We start from the raw sequence: 18,946 nt of genomic DNA, 5'->3' as shown, positions 1-18,946 counted from the left end.
CCTTAGCTTAATAACTCAGCAGCTATTTCCTCATCATTAAGATACAACTCATTTAGGTAACACTACAAAAATCAGGAGCTGGATTTGGGCTAGGAGCCTGATTCAACTCTCACATAATATATTTTTCTAAGGATTATGCAGTGCTTAGTATGTGATTTTAAAAAGGTGCTTGGAACGCTTAATGCTGCAAATATAATACATGTCTGTAATCTTTAATCTGCAATTTCTTTGAAGCTACATTATTTCTTGAGCTGTCAGCTACAGAGGACTTCTATCCATTCTCAAAGAAAAAGAAATGATTGCATCAAACAGAATAGAATAGAATAGAATAGAATAGAATAGAATAGAATAGAATAGAATAGAATAGAATAGAATAGAATGACAGAGTTGATGGGACTTTGGAGGTCTTCTAGTCCAAGCCCCTGCTCAGGCAGGAAACCCTATACCATTTCAGACAAATGGCTGTCCAGTCTCTTCTTACAAACTTCCAGTGTTGGAGCATTCACAACTTTTGAAGGCAGGTTGTTCACTGGTTAATTGTTCTAACTGTCAGGAAATTTCTCCTTAGTTCTAGGTTGCTTCTCTCCTTGGGTGCTATGTCTGCTATGTCCAAACCACCTTCTCTAAATCACTTCCACTGCATAGCCCAGTAGACTACAGAAAATGATTCTCTTTTTAATTCTCCTGTATGGCAAAGTGGGAGAGGAATCTCTTTTAAATCCTTTTAGTCAGAGGGACTGGTCTGATGGATCAGATTAAACCCGAGAGTGCAATAGGCAACAGCATTTAGGCTTATACAGCGCCCCATAGTGCTTTACAACATTCTCGGGGGGGGGGCTTACAATGTAGAAGCATTATTTGCATATTGTCCCCAACAATCTGGGTCCTCTTTTTATGGACCTCAGAAAGATGGAAGGCTGAGACAACCTTGAGCCCCGTTCGGATTGAACTCCAGGCTGGGAGCAGAGTTTGCCTCCAATACTGCACTGGAAATTTTGATTTCAGGGGTACTAATTTCCCATTCCTTTCCTCATAAAGGGAAGACTTAAAAATGTTAGACTGTCTCTGATGTCTTTCAGAATATCAGCAAAAAAGTGAGCACTTTCTGAATGCTTGTTATCCTTCAGAATTAAAAACAAACAAACAATACAAGCTTTGTAAGTGGAACAAGAAAATGGAAACTAGTGTTCTGATGGTTGAAACAGAAATCAATCAGCAGCATTATTGTAATTCACTGCCCTCATTGTACACTGGTCAGAATAAGATACTTAGCCAAACATTTTTTTAAAAAAATGCTGAGGAAAAGATATGGAACTCAGCTAGCAGGACTAATCTTTACATGAAAAAATAGATACATAAAAACAGGAAATTGTAAGAGATTTTTTTAAAAGACTCAAACTGATTAAGGAACATTGTCTTACTATTTAAAGTAGGTATTATAAATGAATTATAACTAACTTCCATTGTCATTAGTTTTTTTCTTCATAATAACCAAGATACATTTGTTCCTAGTGTTTTCCCATGTTCCATAAGATGACAAGGGAAACATTAACAGTATTAAAGATGTAGAGCAGCATGTACACGTTCAATGGTTATTTCTTTAATTAACAGATGGGTAAATTGGGCACATAAAAGTTGCCAGCATTAATAATTTATCACATTTATACTCTACTGTAATTGTAAACTGCATTAGTCAATTTCCACATATAATTTAAAAAATTACTGAGAAAATTTATACAAGTAGTCCCTGCTTAATGATGGTTATTGGGATTGGAATTTCCATTGCTAAATGGATACACAGTCATAAACTGCAACATTATCAACAAATCCCAATAGTCCCTATTGCCATTGTTAAATGAGGGTTGCAGGTCTTTAAGCAGGGATTGGCTTGCAACTTCCTGCCAGCTTCCAACATGCAAATTCAACGGAGAATTTGGTTGCAAACCCTGGGTGGTTTTCAAACAGGTTAGTGGACAGGTAAATGGCTACTGTGGTGAACCATGAGTGTGGTCAGGCCAAGAGGACTGTGATGGATTTGGGAGTGGGTGCCTTCAACAGTTTCCACAGTGCTGCACAAGCATAGCCAGGCCGGTGATGGCTGCTGCCTGGTGCAGGAGTGTGCAGATCTGTGTTACGGAATATGAATTGGCACACACTACAGAGTACAAGATTTTCAGGATCTCATAGCTGGGCTCCTGAGAATAAAAAGCAGGGAGAGTGGAAGTGACTTACAAGAGCAACTTGCAATTTCCCTATTGGCTTCCCCAGTGACTTTGCCTGTGTAAAGCCAGCAGGGAAAGTTGCAAATGGTGATTTCCTGACTGTGGGCCACTGCTACCATCATTAAGTGTGAGCTGGTCATGATCACATGACTGTGTGGGTGTGGGGATGGCTAGATCTTCAAGGACCAGTTGTTAAGTACCACTCATTCAGCATCATTGTAACTTTGAATGGCTGTTGACTGAATGGTTGTTAACCAAGGAGTGCCTGTATATGCTTGAGGAGATAAGACTTTTTCTAATACTTATGTCACCCTTTTACTTACTGTCCTATGTGTGTGTAAATTATATTTTTTTTAAAAAATAATTATTGTTTAGCATGTTTTCATGAATCATACAGTTGCACTAGTACCCAGCATAATCATATGATTCCCATGGTTAGCATGTGGTCAAAGCAACATAATATTTCAAACATTCTAAAGTCTGATGTATTTATAATTATCGAAGTTATTGTTTACAGTTTAACACACTTAATAAAGTTTTTTGGGTAAATTCGGTGCAATCCTGTGATTATAATCCCAATTGTTTCTCATGCCACCCCCTTGCTAATGTTCCTGTTGTCCCCTTAGTGTTTAACACCCCTCTTGATAATGCACAGACCCTCCCTAGGGGGTAGAATCACCCATCTTGAGAACCACTGCTCTACAGAAAATGCAGGCAGATGGACCAATGGCCATACTTAGTACGAACTGAGCATATTACAGCAAAGAATGACCGTTAAACAATGTTTTCATTACTTCTCTCAGCAATTAATGGAACTTTCTTCACAATTGCTGTCAAAAGTTGTGGGAGGTTGTCTAAATATTCTGCCCTGTAAAAAATAAAGAGGTAGCATTTAATATAGAATTGATATAGGGTAATACAGTGCTTTTTATAATGCTTCTACTGTACAAAGAACATGCATGTACAGATACTGTTGCATTGCTACTATAGAGCACAAAGGGAAATCTCTGTGTACATAAAGACAGTAATGTTTAGACAAAACATTTTCAATCCTTTCCCAGCTTTTATATTTTGGAAGTTTGTATTTTACAAGGAGAGGGCAGTGTTAAGCTTACACAAACTTGATACGAAATAAAGCAAAAAAAGTTGTATTATAAGCTTCTACTAAGCTTTTTTTTTAAAATAGGAAATTATGCTGCTGTAATTTGGTTTGCAATAAAGGGAGGAGTCTGTGAGGATCATAATAGAAGTTTCTCACCTCAGGTTTATAGCTGGATATAGCTATATATAGCTTGATATGGCTCTTAAAGTTTGAGACAAAGATAAATCCGTACAAACAAAATATCTTGTTTCTATGGATCCAGTGCGGCATCTAAAATGCAGTATATCCATGCAGATATGCATACCAATCAGTATAATTTTAATCTGCATCTGTGAAGTATTTCATACCCTTAATATACTGTGATCTATCCAACAAGCATTATAAAGTCTGAACTGCTTGGATTGAACAAAATTAAAATAATTTTCTTGAAAAATTTCATTTCAACATTAATAGGGATGAACTCCCAACAAATTCAAGTGGCTCATAAAAATATAATCCATATTTTTATAACAGTCATTGCTCCCTGTAGTAAGTTTAGCTTCTCAAGAATAATTACCCAATGGAATAATTTCCAAGTTCTGAACTTTCCTCTGTTTTTATTGCTGACTGAGCATCCTGAGAGACTGGAATACTACAGCTTTGCCCTGCTGAATCAGGCTCCAGCTTCACTTTAAAAGATAATAGAATATTTTAAAAAACGTTTGTTAGGCAGGTGAAAGGCAATGCTAGTCTTCTGTTTCAGATAATTAGGAAAAAAACTACAGGTAGTCCTTGAATTGCAACAGTTCATTTAATGACCATTTGAAGTTACAACAGCACTGAAAAAAGTGACATGATAATTTTTCATACTTACAACCGTTGCAGCATCCCCCTGGTCACATGATCAAAATTCAGATGCTTGCCAACTGCCTCACATTTATGACAACTGCAGTATCCCGGGGTCATGTGATCACCTTTTGTGACTTTCTGACAAAGTCAATGGGAAATCCAGATTCACTTAAAAGCCATGTTACTAAGTTAACAACTGCAGTGATTCACTTAACAACTGTAGCATGAAAAGTCATAGAATGGGGCAAAATTCACTTGTCTCGCTCAGCAACAGAAATTTTGGGGTCAATAGTGATTGCAAGTTGAAGACTACCTGTAATTTTTCTGAAGGAAGAAAGCAGAGATTTTAAAGAGGAATCCTGGCATCAAAACAAAGTATTTCATTTATTGACTTATTTATCAATCAACCAATCAATCAATTTTTGGAACCACCTATCTCCCTCACAGAGTAGTAACTGCAACTGTAAGTGGATGGTACGAAAAAAATACAATCTAAAAGGTCTACATTTTAAAACCTATTATTTTGGTTTGCTGCTTTTTGAGTAGTAAAACTGCCTTATTATTATCTCTGGTCCCCAAGTGGAAAGTAACATTATACTTTTAGAGATGCTCAAAAAGATTTCTTGATGTCAATACCTTCATTAAGCTGAATGGTTTATCTGCTTCGTGCGTAATCATACTGTGGCATGGCTGATGGCTAATAAAAAGCATTTGAAAGGGGCACTTCCACTAAGTGCAAAGTATGCAAAGCGAAGCAACTTTCTTAGCTTAGATAACCGTGGCTATATGAGCAAGTAGGTATGCAGGCATATTCAGTTTCTTGGTAGTCCCAAGGAAAATATTTGCAGAGTATATGCACACACAACCACAGAAAGCCTCTGAAGCAGCCACATAAAAAAACCCTTTTAATGCAGGGGTCTTCAAACTTGGCCCTTTTATGGCGTGTGGGCTTCAACTGCCAGAATTCCTCCACCAGTGTGCCTGACTGAGGAATTCTGGGAGTTGAGATCCACGAGTCATAAAAGGCCAAGTTTTGAAGACCCCTGCTTTAATGTTTCAAGAAGTGGGACTCTACTGATATCTCAAAGGTGCTTTTTTCTTTAAAAGGCAACTGGACTGTTTTTTCTTTGAAAAAACCTTTGAGACAACTATGATCTGCATGACTGAGAATCTCCACAGACATTTACACTCTGTTGATACCAAAGTACCTTTTCTGAATGCTTTGCACAATCCCACTGACTTAATTTCACAAAAAATATTATAAATGTCTTATATATGTCATGAATATGTCATGAACGGGTGGCAATTCTACCTTTTGTAACAGTCACTTCAGGAGTGCTTGGGACAACTACACTAGTTGTAGGCATGGGTGTAACAGCAGTTGCTTTGCTGGAAGAAAGTGAGTGTATCACTGTAAGAGAAAAGGAATATTGGTAATGTAGACAAATATGCTTCACCTTTAACACCTTTTCATTTTTGCTGCTAAGTTACTTCTATAATTTTAGCAAAAAATGACAGCAATTTTAACAATGGCTTTTTGCAATAGCATTATACATCTGGAAGTTTAAAATCTGTTCTTTGTATAACATTTTTAAATTTTTTTTTCCTAGATCTCACAAACCATGTTCTCACCATTTTGCATAATCTGATGTTGATTTTAATAATGATATTACTGGACATTAAAATTGCAGGAGTGTAATACCATAGTTATCAGTGTCAATAGGATGTGATATGCAGGGCATCAAATGTGCTCCAGACAATTTGAAGTCTGCTGGCCATTAGAGCCAAAAGTTTGAAATTCTTTGCAGCACAACAGATCCAGAAGACATAGAATAGAGAAGTCTGCAATATTGAAAAGGACATTTAGGCAATAACTTGTCAACTACATCCTACCTTTGTTCACAGGCATCAGTATAGTTTGGACTCCTCCAGAAGCAGTGCTTACACCAAGTTGTTTGAGTTGACTGGGTACTGTCAAAACAGCCTGTTGTGGGCTGTTCTGGTTTGAGTGGATCTTTAGCAACCCTACATTAGAAATTTATTAAAATGAATTATTTCTTCTTTTCACATAGAACAAAGAAGACAAAAAGGAAGCTCTCCTACCTATGTATCATTATGGAGAACTAGGCCTAGTGCTAATCTCTCCCCTCCTACCAAGACCAGCTGGAACTGGCCCTAGAGGAGAATTATAATATCATACCTTCTACCCATAACACCCAAAATATGTCCAAACCTGGTATTAAGGGCTACTGATAGATCCTAGAGAACCACCAGGGATGTGCCACCTCAATCGCATCTTGTCAAATAATCAGATCTTACCTGGTGTGAAATAGGCATCCATATAAAGGGAAGGTTAGAGACAAGGTGACAATACAGTTGGATTTGGTGATGATTTCTTGAGGAGGGGACCACTACCTTTTAAGAGCTAGCAGAACCACTCCCTTCTGTAAAGATCACATATCATTTCCCAGGAGGCTTTGATTAACTAACATGGCCATGGATCTAATATGCAAATGGTCCTGCTTAGCATCCTGAAGAATGTGTCCATATTTCAGGGACAACAGACTTTAACTCTTCCCAACTAATCAAGGCCATGCCTCAGCCAACTCATCTACACAGCCAAAGTACAACTCAGAATAGATCGGAGTGACTATCTGACAGAGGCATCAAACATAGTGGCCATACAGATGTTTCTATTATCCCTCCTTACCCAGGAAGTGCCAGGTCACTTTAAACAGGGCTGCCAGCTATCTATGGATGCAAGAGCAGAAAAATATATATTTTTTTGCTGTTCTTATTACCAAGCAATAAGGCTTAAGAATGACTTTTGAACTGGCTCAATTGGTAGTCCAAAAAGGCAACTGGACTTTGTTTTTCCTTTTCCTTGGAGATGTTTTGCTTCTCATCCAAGAAGTTAAAGAAGCTTCTATGTACTATTCAACTAGGCATCAAGCTTGTTCAAGAATTAATGTTTGGGCTTCTACAATATTTTTTTGAATCAATTAACCCTAGTAAAGCTTGCACCCATACAGTGAGGTAAAAAAGTATTTGATCCCCTGCTGATTTTGTATGTTTGCCCACTGACAAAGAAATGATCAGTTTATAATTTTCATGGTAGGTTTATTCTAACAGTGAGAGACAGAATATCAACAACAAAAAATCCAGAAAAACACATTTCAAAAAAAGTTATAAATTGATTTGTATTTTAATGTGTGAAATAAGTATTTTATCCCTTCGCAAAACAGTGTTTGGTGGCAAAAACCCCTGTTGGCAATCACAGAGGTCAGACGTTTCTTGTAGTTGGTCCACCAGGTTTGCACACTTCTCAGGAGGGATTTTGTCCCACTCCTCTTTGTAGATCCTCTCCAAGTCATTAAGGTTTCGAGGCTGATGTTTGGCAGCTCGAACCTTCAGCTCCCTCCACAGATTTTCTATGGGATTAAGGTCTGGAGACTGGCTAAACCACTACAGGACCTTAATGTCCTCCTTCTTGAGCCACTCGTTTGTTGCCTTGGGCATCTGTTTTGGGTCATTGCCATGCTGGAATACCCATCCATGACCCATTTTCAATGCTCTGGCTGAAGGAAGGAGGTTCTCACCCAAGATTTGACAGTACATGGCCCTGTCCATTGTCCCTTTGATGTAGTGAAGTTGTCCTGTCCCCTTAGCAGACCCCCCCCCAAAAGCATGTTTGCATCTTCATGTTTGTCAGTGGGGATGGTGTTCTTGGGGTCATAGACAGCATTCCTCTTCCTCCAAACATCTGATTGATTGATTGCTTCTGTGGACAGGTGTCTTTTATACAGGCAACGAGCTGAGATTATGAGAACTCCCTTTTAAGAGAGTGCTCCTAATCTCGTCTTCTTACCTTTATAAAAGACACCTGGGAGCCAGATGTCTTGCTGATTCATAGGGAATCAAATACTTATTTCACTCATTAAAATGCAAATCAATTTATAACTTTTTTGAAATGCATTTTTCTGGATTTTTGTTGTTGTTATTCTGTCTCTCACTGTTAAAATAAACCTACTATTAAAATTGTAGACTGATAAATTTCTTTGTCAGTGGACAAACGTACATAATCAGCAGGGGATCAAATAATTTTTCCCTCACTGTATATATTTCAGATCATACACCAGTGGATTTTGTGTTTAGTTTGGATAAAAGCATCCCATTGACAAATTTCGGTCTTTTAGTTCTAGATTACCTGATAATGCAGTTTTCGCGGATGTTGGTGCTGGGGTGGTGACCCAAGAAGCAATGCTTACAACTGTGGAAGAACTTGTTTTATTAGGTGCAACTGATGCTGCCTGCCCATGATTGGCAACAACCTGCTGTTGCTGCCCAGATGCCTTCAAGATGGGGCCTGCAGATGAAGGGGAGTTAGAGCTTGCACTGTCTGCTTGCTGTGTTAAAAAGAACAGGGACAGCAGAAAACACATTTTTCAGCTTAATGATCCAATAAAGAAAAGCAAAAAATATTCTAAACAACTGCAAATTAATTATTCCTAAACTATGCATATACAATATTTTAGTTGTGAGTCAGAAAAGCAAGGGGGTCCAGTTCTATTGTATATAACACTTATAGTATTTTCACATAGTGCATTGTCAGTTTCAAGATTTCATAAATACTCTGCTCTACTTTTTAGTAGTAGCAGCCCTGCATTTCCATCATAAGCCCATTTTACAAGAATGAAAAGGGAGTATTTTTTCTTCCTTCTGACAACATTTTTTTTGCATAGCTTTAATGTCAGGACTGAAGTCTTCTGATACAATCATTTCAGTTTCAGTTTCAGTTTTATTTGATTTATATACCGCCCTTCTCCTTGGTAGGGACTCAGGGCGGTTCACAGGGCATATATAAAAAAGACAGTACAAAAATTAAAAAAGATTAAACCCATGCCCAGTTAAAACAGTAATACAAATTTAAAACAACAGTAAAAACCCATAATCCCCCGTCAGGCCAGACCAGCTATTTCAAACAGGTGGGTCTTCAGGCCCCGACGGAAAGTTCGGAGGTCTGATGCCATCCGGAGCTCCACCGGCAGTTGGTTCCATAATGCCGGAGCGCCCACAGAGAAGGCCCTCCCCCTGGGGGCCACCAGTCGGCATTCCCTGACTGGCGGCACCCTGAGGAGGCCCTCTCTGTGGGAACGCACAGGGCGGAGGGGAGTTGATGCCGGCAGCAGGTGGTCCCTGAGGTATCCCGGACCCATGCCATGTAGGGACTTAAAGATCGTAACCAAAACCTTGAACCTCACCCGAAAGACAACTGGTAACCAATGCAGCTCGCGGAGCAAAGGTGTAACATGGGAGTATCGGGAAACTCCCAAGACAACTCTCGCGGCCGCATTCTGTACCAGTTGGAGCCTCCGAGTGGTCTTCAAGGGAAGCCCCATGTAGAGAGCATTACAGTAGTCAAGGCGAGAGGTCACGAGCGCATGAGTGACCGTACACAGGGCATCCCGGTTCAGATAGGGCCGCAACTGGCGCACCAGGCGAACCTGGGCGAAAGCCCCCCTAGTCACGGCCACTATATGATCTTCCAGGGTAAGCCGTGAATCTAGGAGGACTCCCAAGTTGCGAGCCCTATCCACGGGGGGTAAGAGCTCACCCCCCATAGAAAGAGATGGAACATTTTGAATGTCCCGGGATGCCGGGATGCACAGCCACTCAGTCTTGTCAGGGTTGAGTTGAAGTCTGTTCCTCCCCATCCAGACCCGAACCGCCTCCAGGCAACGGGACATCACAGCGAGGGCATCACTGGGGTGGTTTGGGGTCGAAAAGAAAAGTTGGGTATCATCGGCATACTGATGATACCCAACTCCAAAACCACGAATGATCTCACCCAGCGGTTTCATGTAGATGTTGAACAGGAGAGGCGAGAGAACCGACCCCTGAGGAACTCCACAAACGAGAGACCTAGGGGCCGATCTCTGCCCCCCTGCCAACACCGACTGCGAGCGTCCCAGGAGATAGGAGGAGAACCACTGAAGAACTGTGCCTCCCACTCCCAATCCCCTGAGACGCCGCAGCAAGATACCATGGTCGATGGTATCGAAAGCCGCCGAGAGGTCTAATAGGACTAGGACAGAGGAATATCCCCTATCCCGCGCCCTCCAGAGATCATTCACCAGAGCGACCAATGCCGTCTCCGTGCTGTACCCGGGCCTGAAACCCGATTGGTAGGGGTCCAGATAATCCGCTTCATCCAGGACCAGAGGGAGCTGATGCGCCACCACACTCTCAACAACCTTTGCAAGAAAGCGAAGGTTGGAGACTGGACGAAAGTTGTTCAAAACAGCTGGGTCCAAGGCAGGCTTCTTGAGGAGAGGTCTCACCACCGCCTCCTTCAAGACGGTGGGGAAATAACCCTCACTCAAAGAAGCAGATATAACCGCCTGGAGCCAGCCTCGTGTCCTCTCCCTAGCTGCATAAACCAGCCAGGAAGGGCACGGGTCCAACAAACATGTGGAGGAGCTCAGCCTCCCCATAATCCTGTCCACTTCATCAGGGGTCACAGAATCAAACTCTTCCCAGATAACATTGACAAGACCGCCCGTGTCCTGATCGCCTGACTCTGCCCAGCTGGAGTCCAAACCGGTCCGAATCCGAGCGATTTTATCCGACAGATGTTGACTAAATTCCTCGGCACGACCCTGCAAGGGATCCTCCCTCACCTCCTGATTAAGAAGTGAGCGAGTCACCCTAAACAAGGCGGCCGGGCGATTATCTGCGGACGCGATGAGGGTGGAGAAGTAATTACACCTCGCCACCCTCATCGCTGCGAGATAAGACCTAATATAGGTTCTTAACCGCAACCGGTCGGGTTCGGATCGGGTAGACCTCCAGCAGCTCTCTAGGCCCCGTTTCCGACGCTTCATCTCCCGGAGCTCAATTAAGCTCAATTTCAATTAAGCTATGCAGGACTACTGCAAATTACAGTCTGGATGGGAACTTTTCTGGGAACCCCAACAGTTTCTTGAGTATCATGGTCAAAAAAAGGAGGAATTCAAAATAATAAAATAATAAAAAAAACATTCTCCATAAACATAGTATGAGGGTAAGTATGCCAAAATGCTAACAATTTTTTCACACATTTAAGTAACTTTGATTTCAAAGGCATAGGAAGTTGATTCTTCCTCTGCATGACTCTGCAATGCATTTGAAGCCTGACATGCAAATTAACCAATACTGGGCCTCACCTGGGGAACACCATTTGATGCAAGTGTCACAGCTGAAGTTGTTGCTGCAGTGATCACCCCGCCCGATACTCTCAGCACAGTGGTGCCAGGTTTTGAGAGCTGTGATGATGCTGGTAATGCTTTCAGTGTATTATCTGATATTTTCATGAGTGAAGCTTGCCCACTGGAAGCTGCCTTTAAATTTGCAAATAAGTTAAAATAGAAACAATATTTTTATAAAGCGAATACAACTAGCAGAATAGAAAAGATACAAACATTCACGATGTTTTAAACAAAACCTCAGTATATATGCAGGTGTTTAATTTTGCTACATCTTCTAGATTATAGAAATATTGTCAGGAACACATTTTGTGAAGTATAAGTGAAAATTGTTATGGAGGGTTAAAAGTGCTGGTTTGTAACTGTATTTTTTTTTAATGCCACATGATATTAAATCGGGATAAAAGGAAAAAAAAGCAGAGTTACACACACAAGTGCAAGAAGACATTCTAGGGCTGTGTTAAAACCCTTTCAAGTCGAAATATAAATCACATAACTTATGAAGTGTTTATTTCAAATGAAATACAGATTTGGAAGATTAGATCCAAGAGTTGGAAAGGACATTAGGCATCAATTCCCTACACAATGCTGAATCTATGAGCATTTCTGAAAGATGATCCTGCATTCTGTGTTTGAAGATTTCCAATGAAGAATTTTACCTCTTCATTTTTCAGTGTGTTCCACTGTCTAACAGTTTGAACAGTTAGGAGGTTTCTCCTAAAATCTAAATTGAACATGTTTCTTTGCACTTTTAACCCCTTTGTTCTGGTCCTGCCCTCTCAGCAGAGAAGAAATGTACTCCCTTTTTATGTGGCAGCTGAAGATAATAAAGTTTTTTAGCCCAGCTTCTCCCAACCTGGGGTCCTTTAAATGTGTTGCATTATCATTCCAAAAGTTCTAGACACCACTCTGATTGGGAAAGGCTGAGCTAACTTTTTGGCCATCTGTCTTTCTACTACAACATTTCCTTCCTCACATTCTTCTTCCATTAAGGGGCAGTTTGGAAGGAACATTTTTTTTACCATTGAAAAACTGCATGAGAGGAAACAGGTCAGCATGGCTTTCTCCCTTTGCCCATTGTTCAAACCATTGGCCTGCTACAGTTCTTTTTCAAGCATTTTCATTTGAAAATAGAAATGGGAGAGTTCAACCCAAATATATTGCATAAATATCTCATGGACAACACAATTATTTTATGGATATGTGGAGATTTTTAATAATAGTTGGTAACAACAAAAATAAAATATACACAACAAAAACTACTTTTCAGAGTTTTTCATTCTGTCACTCTTGCCCAACAGTAGAATGTATTAAAATTAACCATTCAGGCATACATATTAGTATTTATACATTATTGATGCTGTATACGTATGTATTAAAATCAATCATTTAGGCATTTTATTAACCAGATCTCTAAAATACACTACCATAAAATACAGAAATGACTTGCTACAGAATGCAAAACAGCTGCACTTTGCATTAAGTCTACAACTGGCATCTAAATCGAAGCACCACAGTTACCTGTGTAAATAAGGTGGCAGTTTTGTGTCCAGTTATAACTTTTAGTGCTTGCTGTCCTTGGGAAGATGATGTTCCAGCACTTGTATTACCTTGGGTAACAGTCCCTGATGCCATCTGCTTTGCTGTAGTCTGGTGAGGTGGCTGGCCAACTAAAAAAGTGCCCTGCACCAAAAAATAAATGGTTACATTGAAGACATAGTAAGTAATAGCCATCGTCCCTTAAACTCTGAAACCTTAAACTGTTTTTCTCTTCTAATTCCACTTAAAATCAGTCATATCACAATACCTACTTTTAAATAGTGTCTATCAGATTCTATTTTAAAAACTTAAGAAATTATGCCAGGTAACTTAGCAAAAAGTAACAGCCTTAAATCACATAGATAAATGATTGCTACCAAATATTAAACATTGTACGAAAGAGCACTGCTGCGCTTTACTGTGATTTAGCTTCCATAATAACTGATAGGCTCTTGCTTCCCTTTCTTAAAATGTTCAGATACTTTCAGTTTTAAATGGAAAGACAGCATGCCATCAGCCCCTAGTCTCAACTTCATTTCCATGAATGCTTCTGGGCTCTTTTGTAAAAAACAAAAACAAAAACCAACAGTTAGTGGTTGAAGCATGTAGGTAGTATCTGCTTTCCCGGCAATCATAAGATGGGGAAGTAGTAGGAAGCATCTTCATTAGTCTGCCTTTGAGTAGAAGATGCCTGCTCTAAGTCATTATTAAGGAAATGAGGATAATGTAAAAAACAGAAGAGTTATTTATAGAGACCAGGTCCAAGAAAGCCAATTCCTACTACGTTTTTTTAAACTTTAACTAGAGTATATTCTAACCCAGCTTTCTCTGCTGTACTTTCACCGACTTCTCCAGTCAACTTATATATGTATGATGTAAACTAGTTCAGCACATCAGAAGCATACTGATCCAATACCATTTGTAGTTATCTAATATTTATTTATTTATTTATTTTATTACATTTATATACCGCCCTTTCCCTGAGGACTCAGGGCGGTTTACAGGGAATTAAAAGACCAGCAATACAAAAGTTAAAACCAATTTAAAGATTAAACTAACCCTGTGCAATTAAAACCCCAATTAAAATAAATTACTCCTCAGCCTGGGCCCGAGAGCTCGAAGAGCCAGGTCTTCAGGCCCCGTCGGAATGACCGGAGGTCAGGGGCAGTCCTCAGCTCCACTGGCAGCTGGTTCCAGAGGGCAGGCGCCCCCACTGAGAAGGCCCTATCCCTGGGTATCACCCGCCGGCAATCTCTTACCGGTGGGACCCTGAGCAGACCCTCCCTGTGGGAGCGCACTGGGCGAAGGGCATTTGATGCCGGCAGCAGGTGTTCCCTCAAACTGCTAACAACAGTTCTCTCTCTCTCTCTCTCTCTCTCTCTCTCTCTCTCTCTCTCTCTCTCTCTCTCTCTCTCTCTCTCTGTGTGTGTGTGTGTGTGTGTGTGTGTGTGTGTATATGTTAAATATTTGTCAAGTCATGTGAATATGCCTTGCTAATTAACTCTTTCCTGTTTGGCCTAACTCAAGGCTATCCACAGGGTATAGTCACAACTTATGACAGCTCATTATTTGTGTAAATTATTCAAATCCCTTAAATTCTTTATTAGCAATTTGAATAATTTACACACACACACACACACACACACACACACACACATATATATGGGATGCGGTGGCTCAGTGGGTTAGGACGCTGAGCTTGTCGATCAGATGGTCGGCAGTTTGGCGGGTCAAATCCCAAGTGCCGCGTAACAGAGTGAGCACCTGTTACTCGTCCCAGCTTCGGCCAACCTAGGAATTCGAAAGCACGTAAAAATGCAAGTAGAAAAATAGGGACCACTATGGTGGGAAGGTAACAGCGTTCCATGCGCCTTTGGTGTCTAGTCATGCCGGCCACATGAACACGGAGATGTCCTCGGACAAACGCTGGCTGTTCAGCTTTGAAACGGAGATGAGCACTGGCCCCTAGAGTTGGAAACGACCAGCACGCATGTGCGGGGGAACCTTTACACACACACACACAGACACACACACACACACACACACGTATTGTGGACTAACCTGTGGGGTTTGTTTGAGGATATAGGATGTGTAGGTGAGATGCTGAGATACACCACTGCTTGCACCCTGGGTTCCGCTACTTCCTGAAGAACCTAACTGCTGATCTGGAACATCCAAGAAGATAGCCAATTATAAATACTGCATAACCAAATCCTATTTATTTCAGCTCTACTATCCGATTACCCGCTAGGCACTGAAATATATCTACTCTCCAGAAACTCAGTAATTAGCTAATAGTAGAAGCTATACAGAGTCAACATGGATTGCTAGAAAGTTTCATTGTACACAAAAAGGAAGCTTATACATCCATCCGACTCATAGCAATCTGGTCCATGTTTATATAACATTTCTATCTGACCTGAGAATTGTTGATTTCCACCTTGTTAGCAGAAGCCCTTCCTTTCATAAAACATTTATAATATATCTGTGTTTCAGAGAATGCAATCTGCTTAAAAAAAGGTATATTTACTCTTGTAATATCCAGTTGTGCTGTGATGTTACATAATTTGCTAATGAAATATTTGCAAGAAAATCATCGAGCTTAGAGAGCACCCCACCCCACCCATTACCTGTCACCACATTTAACATATTACTTTTTCTTTTGTGTAATACTAACTGGCATTATTTGTGGCTCGCAAAATGGCTCCTTGAGGTATGAGTAGCAGTTTTCCTTTTCCAGATGGGTTCTTGCTATTTGTAGTAAGGTACAACTTTGTGCCAGGAGGTAGGTTTGCCAAATTGGCTAAATTGGTGGCTGGTAATTGCAACGTTGCCATAACTAGAAGGAAAAGAAAAGAATTTTATGAAGATTTTCAGAGACCACCCTCTTGCAACAAAAGTCTCAGAGCTGTACCTATGTCTTTCATCTTAACTACAGTTATGTAACATTTATGTTTGGATTCTTTTAACTTCTTGCTATTGGATTTTATTCTATTTTGTATTTATTTGACTGAAAATTACGTATTGGTAAAAATTGAATGGTGATATATACTCATTAGGGATATGAGAGCCATACCCTTTTTGTGGAGAGATTCCAGTCCCCAATTAGATGCAGAAAAATAAGAATCCAGCTGCTATAATTCAACACAGCACACTTGGAGGAAAGGTTTTAAGATGGGTTATAGATAATAAGGAAAGAATATATTTCGTGGAATTTCCTTGTGCAAACAGTAAATTTAGGAAAGTGGAATGAAAATAAGCATAATTTCTGAAGAAAAGAAAAGACTACATGATATTATACAAGAAAGTGAAATATATTTGCACTGGATGAAAAAGACAACGAAAAATTGAACAGTTTACTGTATTACAACATAACTATGGTAAAACAAAACAAATCAAAATCTGGATACACAGTCAGCTAACAGCTTCTCAATATTAGTAGAACACTCATCATTCTAGGAATGAGTTCCCTTCTCTGTTGTACTTGTCATGACACTCTGTCCTGAAATTTGTCTGTGAGTTGACAAATATTCTGGAGAGGATTTATTGTACAAGGTTAAGAGCAAGGAATATGAATGCAGATCAGCTTACAAGCCTTTAAATGTAGTCCAATGCTTTTATTTATTGGGTTTTCGACAGTAATCTATAACATTATAGAACTACATGGTGAGGATTCATTTGACGCACTCTACCCAGACCAGGTTTTCCAACTAGTGTCCCCTCTTGGTGTTGAAACTATAGGCAATTCTGGAAGTTAGTATTCAATATATCTGAAAAACCTGAATCAGACATGGGGTGCAATTTTACGATGCAAAGCTCACCAGAGTACTCAATAACTTACTTTATTGATGTAATTAATTAATCAATTCATTACTTATCCAGTTAGCTGGGCTACCTTGGCTAATTTCAAAAAACGAGGGTCACTAACAATAGCAATAGCACTTAAGACTTATATACCGCTTCACAGTGCTTTACAGTTGTCTCTAAGCAGTTTACAGAGTCAGCATATTGCCCCCAACAATCTGGGTCCTGATTTTACCGAAGGATGGAAGGCTGAGTCAACCGTGAGCTGGTGAGGATCGAACTCCTGGCCGTGAGCTCAGGTAGCCTGCAATACTGCATTCTAACCACCGTGCCACCATGGCTCTTAATTAATCACTACTTGATTAATACTTAGGAGAAAGATAAACAACATGCAGATTATCCACTAGATTTGGAAGTCGAAAAGGCATCTTAGAAGAAAGCAGAAGCCAATCACTTGTACATTTATGCCAATAAAACTACATGGAATTATCTGTAAAATTCCCAGGAATTGAACTTAACATGTAGGAGATATTTGTAAACTCATCAGTTAGCTCCATACCATCATATTTGACATTTCAAAAAGGAAATCTACTTTACCTGAACCTTGGGATCCAGTTTTTGGAACTCCTGTTGATGGAACCTGAGCTTTTGTTAAAGTCTGCACAGGCTGAGCAACGATGGTTCCTCCTCCACCACTCACGATAGCTTTGGCGACTCCTTGAGTTACAATTTGTTTTCCACCAGCTGTCTTTGTGACTGAAGGGCTTGATTTTGCCACAAGTATTTGTCCACCACTGAGGGCCACAGCTTGCTTGACTGATGGTGGTAAAGCAGACCCAACTGGAACACTAACAATCTACAAAGGGGAAAAAATAAAAATACACATAATATAAATATATACACGGAGCTAATGTGTTAACACCAAGCTAAATAAAAGCAAAACTGAAAATTGTGCGGACCTGAGGCAAAATGAATCATTCAGAATGATTATGCCTGTTTGGGGGCGGGGAAACCCCTCTCTGGTGCTAGTTATGTGCTAATTCTATTGCTCAAATTACTAGCAGCCCCAAACAGTTAACAACTTCTAAAATACTGTACAGAAGGATCTTTACCGATGAATTAAAGAAAAAGACTCTATTTATTCATTTCTATATACTCATATTTATTCTATAGCAGTGCATTTTAACGGTTTTATTGCAATTGCTGAGAAAAAGAACGTAAGATAAAATAATCCAATATAACAGTGTAGCAAGATACTCAACGATTCCTTTCAATATTTCAAATACATGTAATTTTCCTTATTAGAATGAACTTAATAAAAATGCTGTGAGATCAGAAATATCTTAAGCCAGCATGTAAAAGATAAAACGGAAAACAGTGAGCATCCTTTGGAGCTAAGCTCTAGAACTGCTGAAAAAGCTCTCTCTTTTGCAGCATCAACTTGATCTTGCTGAAATTCCAAGAAACATTTTAGTAGAAAATCTCAATTCTAGGAAAGCGACTTTGTGAAAATATAGCCTTTAAGATTAACTAGTTTTTCGGTTATTTTGAAGATAAAAAGATGGAAAGACTAGGGAACTATCCAGAAACCAGTGCATATTTCCCAAAACCGGTGTTAACATCTAGCTTCCTAAGATTGTGCAAGGCCTGAAAAAGATGCAGCTTCTCTAATGAAATTCTAACAACTATATGATACACATGAAAGAATACAGTATAAACAAGGAAAGGGGGGGGGGGAATGTTACCCAAAGAAAAAAAATTGGAAGCAAAGATGGGCCCAGTATATCAAATAGTTGAAGGGTGAGATAAAGAATTCAATGCAATCATTTTTTCCTCAAATTAATAATGCTATAATTTAAACAACAAAATAGGTATTTGAAAGGTATTCCTATCCATTTCAAGCTTCTGGTATGACCTAGTTATGTCAAAAGAACAAGAATGTGGAGTAAAGTAATGGAGCTGTAGTTACTACAAAAGTGCTAGAGTGAAAAGGAAGGAAAAACCAGGCACCTTTGATGAAGTGGACCCCTCCCCTGTGCTCACAATCTGCTTCTGGGGTGATAAGGCAATCACATGGCTTCCTTTCACAGTCACGTACTGTGGCAGGGAGGTCTGAGATCCTGCTCCGCTTGCTGTCACGGGAGAAGGTTGGGGCAGTTCTCCAGGCTCTTGCTTTATTATCACCTTCAAATAAATCAGATGGAAAT

General features: G+C 39.9%; 1 protein-coding gene across 2 annotated transcripts in view; it reads right to left on the bottom strand.

Annotated features, from left to right (window-relative positions):
• Positions 1-18,946, bottom strand: part of YEATS2 (YEATS domain containing 2) — a 47,536-nt gene that overhangs the window by 8,585 nt on the left and 20,005 nt on the right. For both annotated transcript variants that reach the window (XM_081328288.1, XM_081328289.1), the window contains 11 exons: positions 18,750-18,923; positions 17,337-17,595; positions 15,613-15,774; positions 14,997-15,100; positions 12,918-13,079; positions 11,358-11,531; positions 8,360-8,558; positions 6,046-6,177; positions 5,465-5,563; positions 3,881-3,992; positions 3,017-3,090 (listed from right to left, as the gene is read on the bottom strand). In XM_081328288.1, the coding sequence (XP_081184414.1) occupies positions 3,017-3,090; positions 3,881-3,992; positions 5,465-5,563; positions 6,046-6,177; positions 8,360-8,558; positions 11,358-11,531; positions 12,918-13,079; positions 14,997-15,100; positions 15,613-15,774; positions 17,337-17,595; positions 18,750-18,923 (1,651 nt within the window). The remainder of the gene's footprint in view (positions 1-3,016; positions 3,091-3,880; positions 3,993-5,464; positions 5,564-6,045; positions 6,178-8,359; positions 8,559-11,357; positions 11,532-12,917; positions 13,080-14,996; positions 15,101-15,612; positions 15,775-17,336; positions 17,596-18,749; positions 18,924-18,946) is intronic.

This window comes from Vipera berus (genome assembly GCF_964194415.1).
Source record: "Vipera berus genome assembly, chromosome: 5".
NCBI lineage: Eukaryota > Metazoa > Chordata > Lepidosauria > Squamata > Viperidae > Vipera > Vipera berus.
Note: the sequence above shows the minus strand (reverse complement) of the source record. Positions and strands in the feature narration are given on the sequence as shown.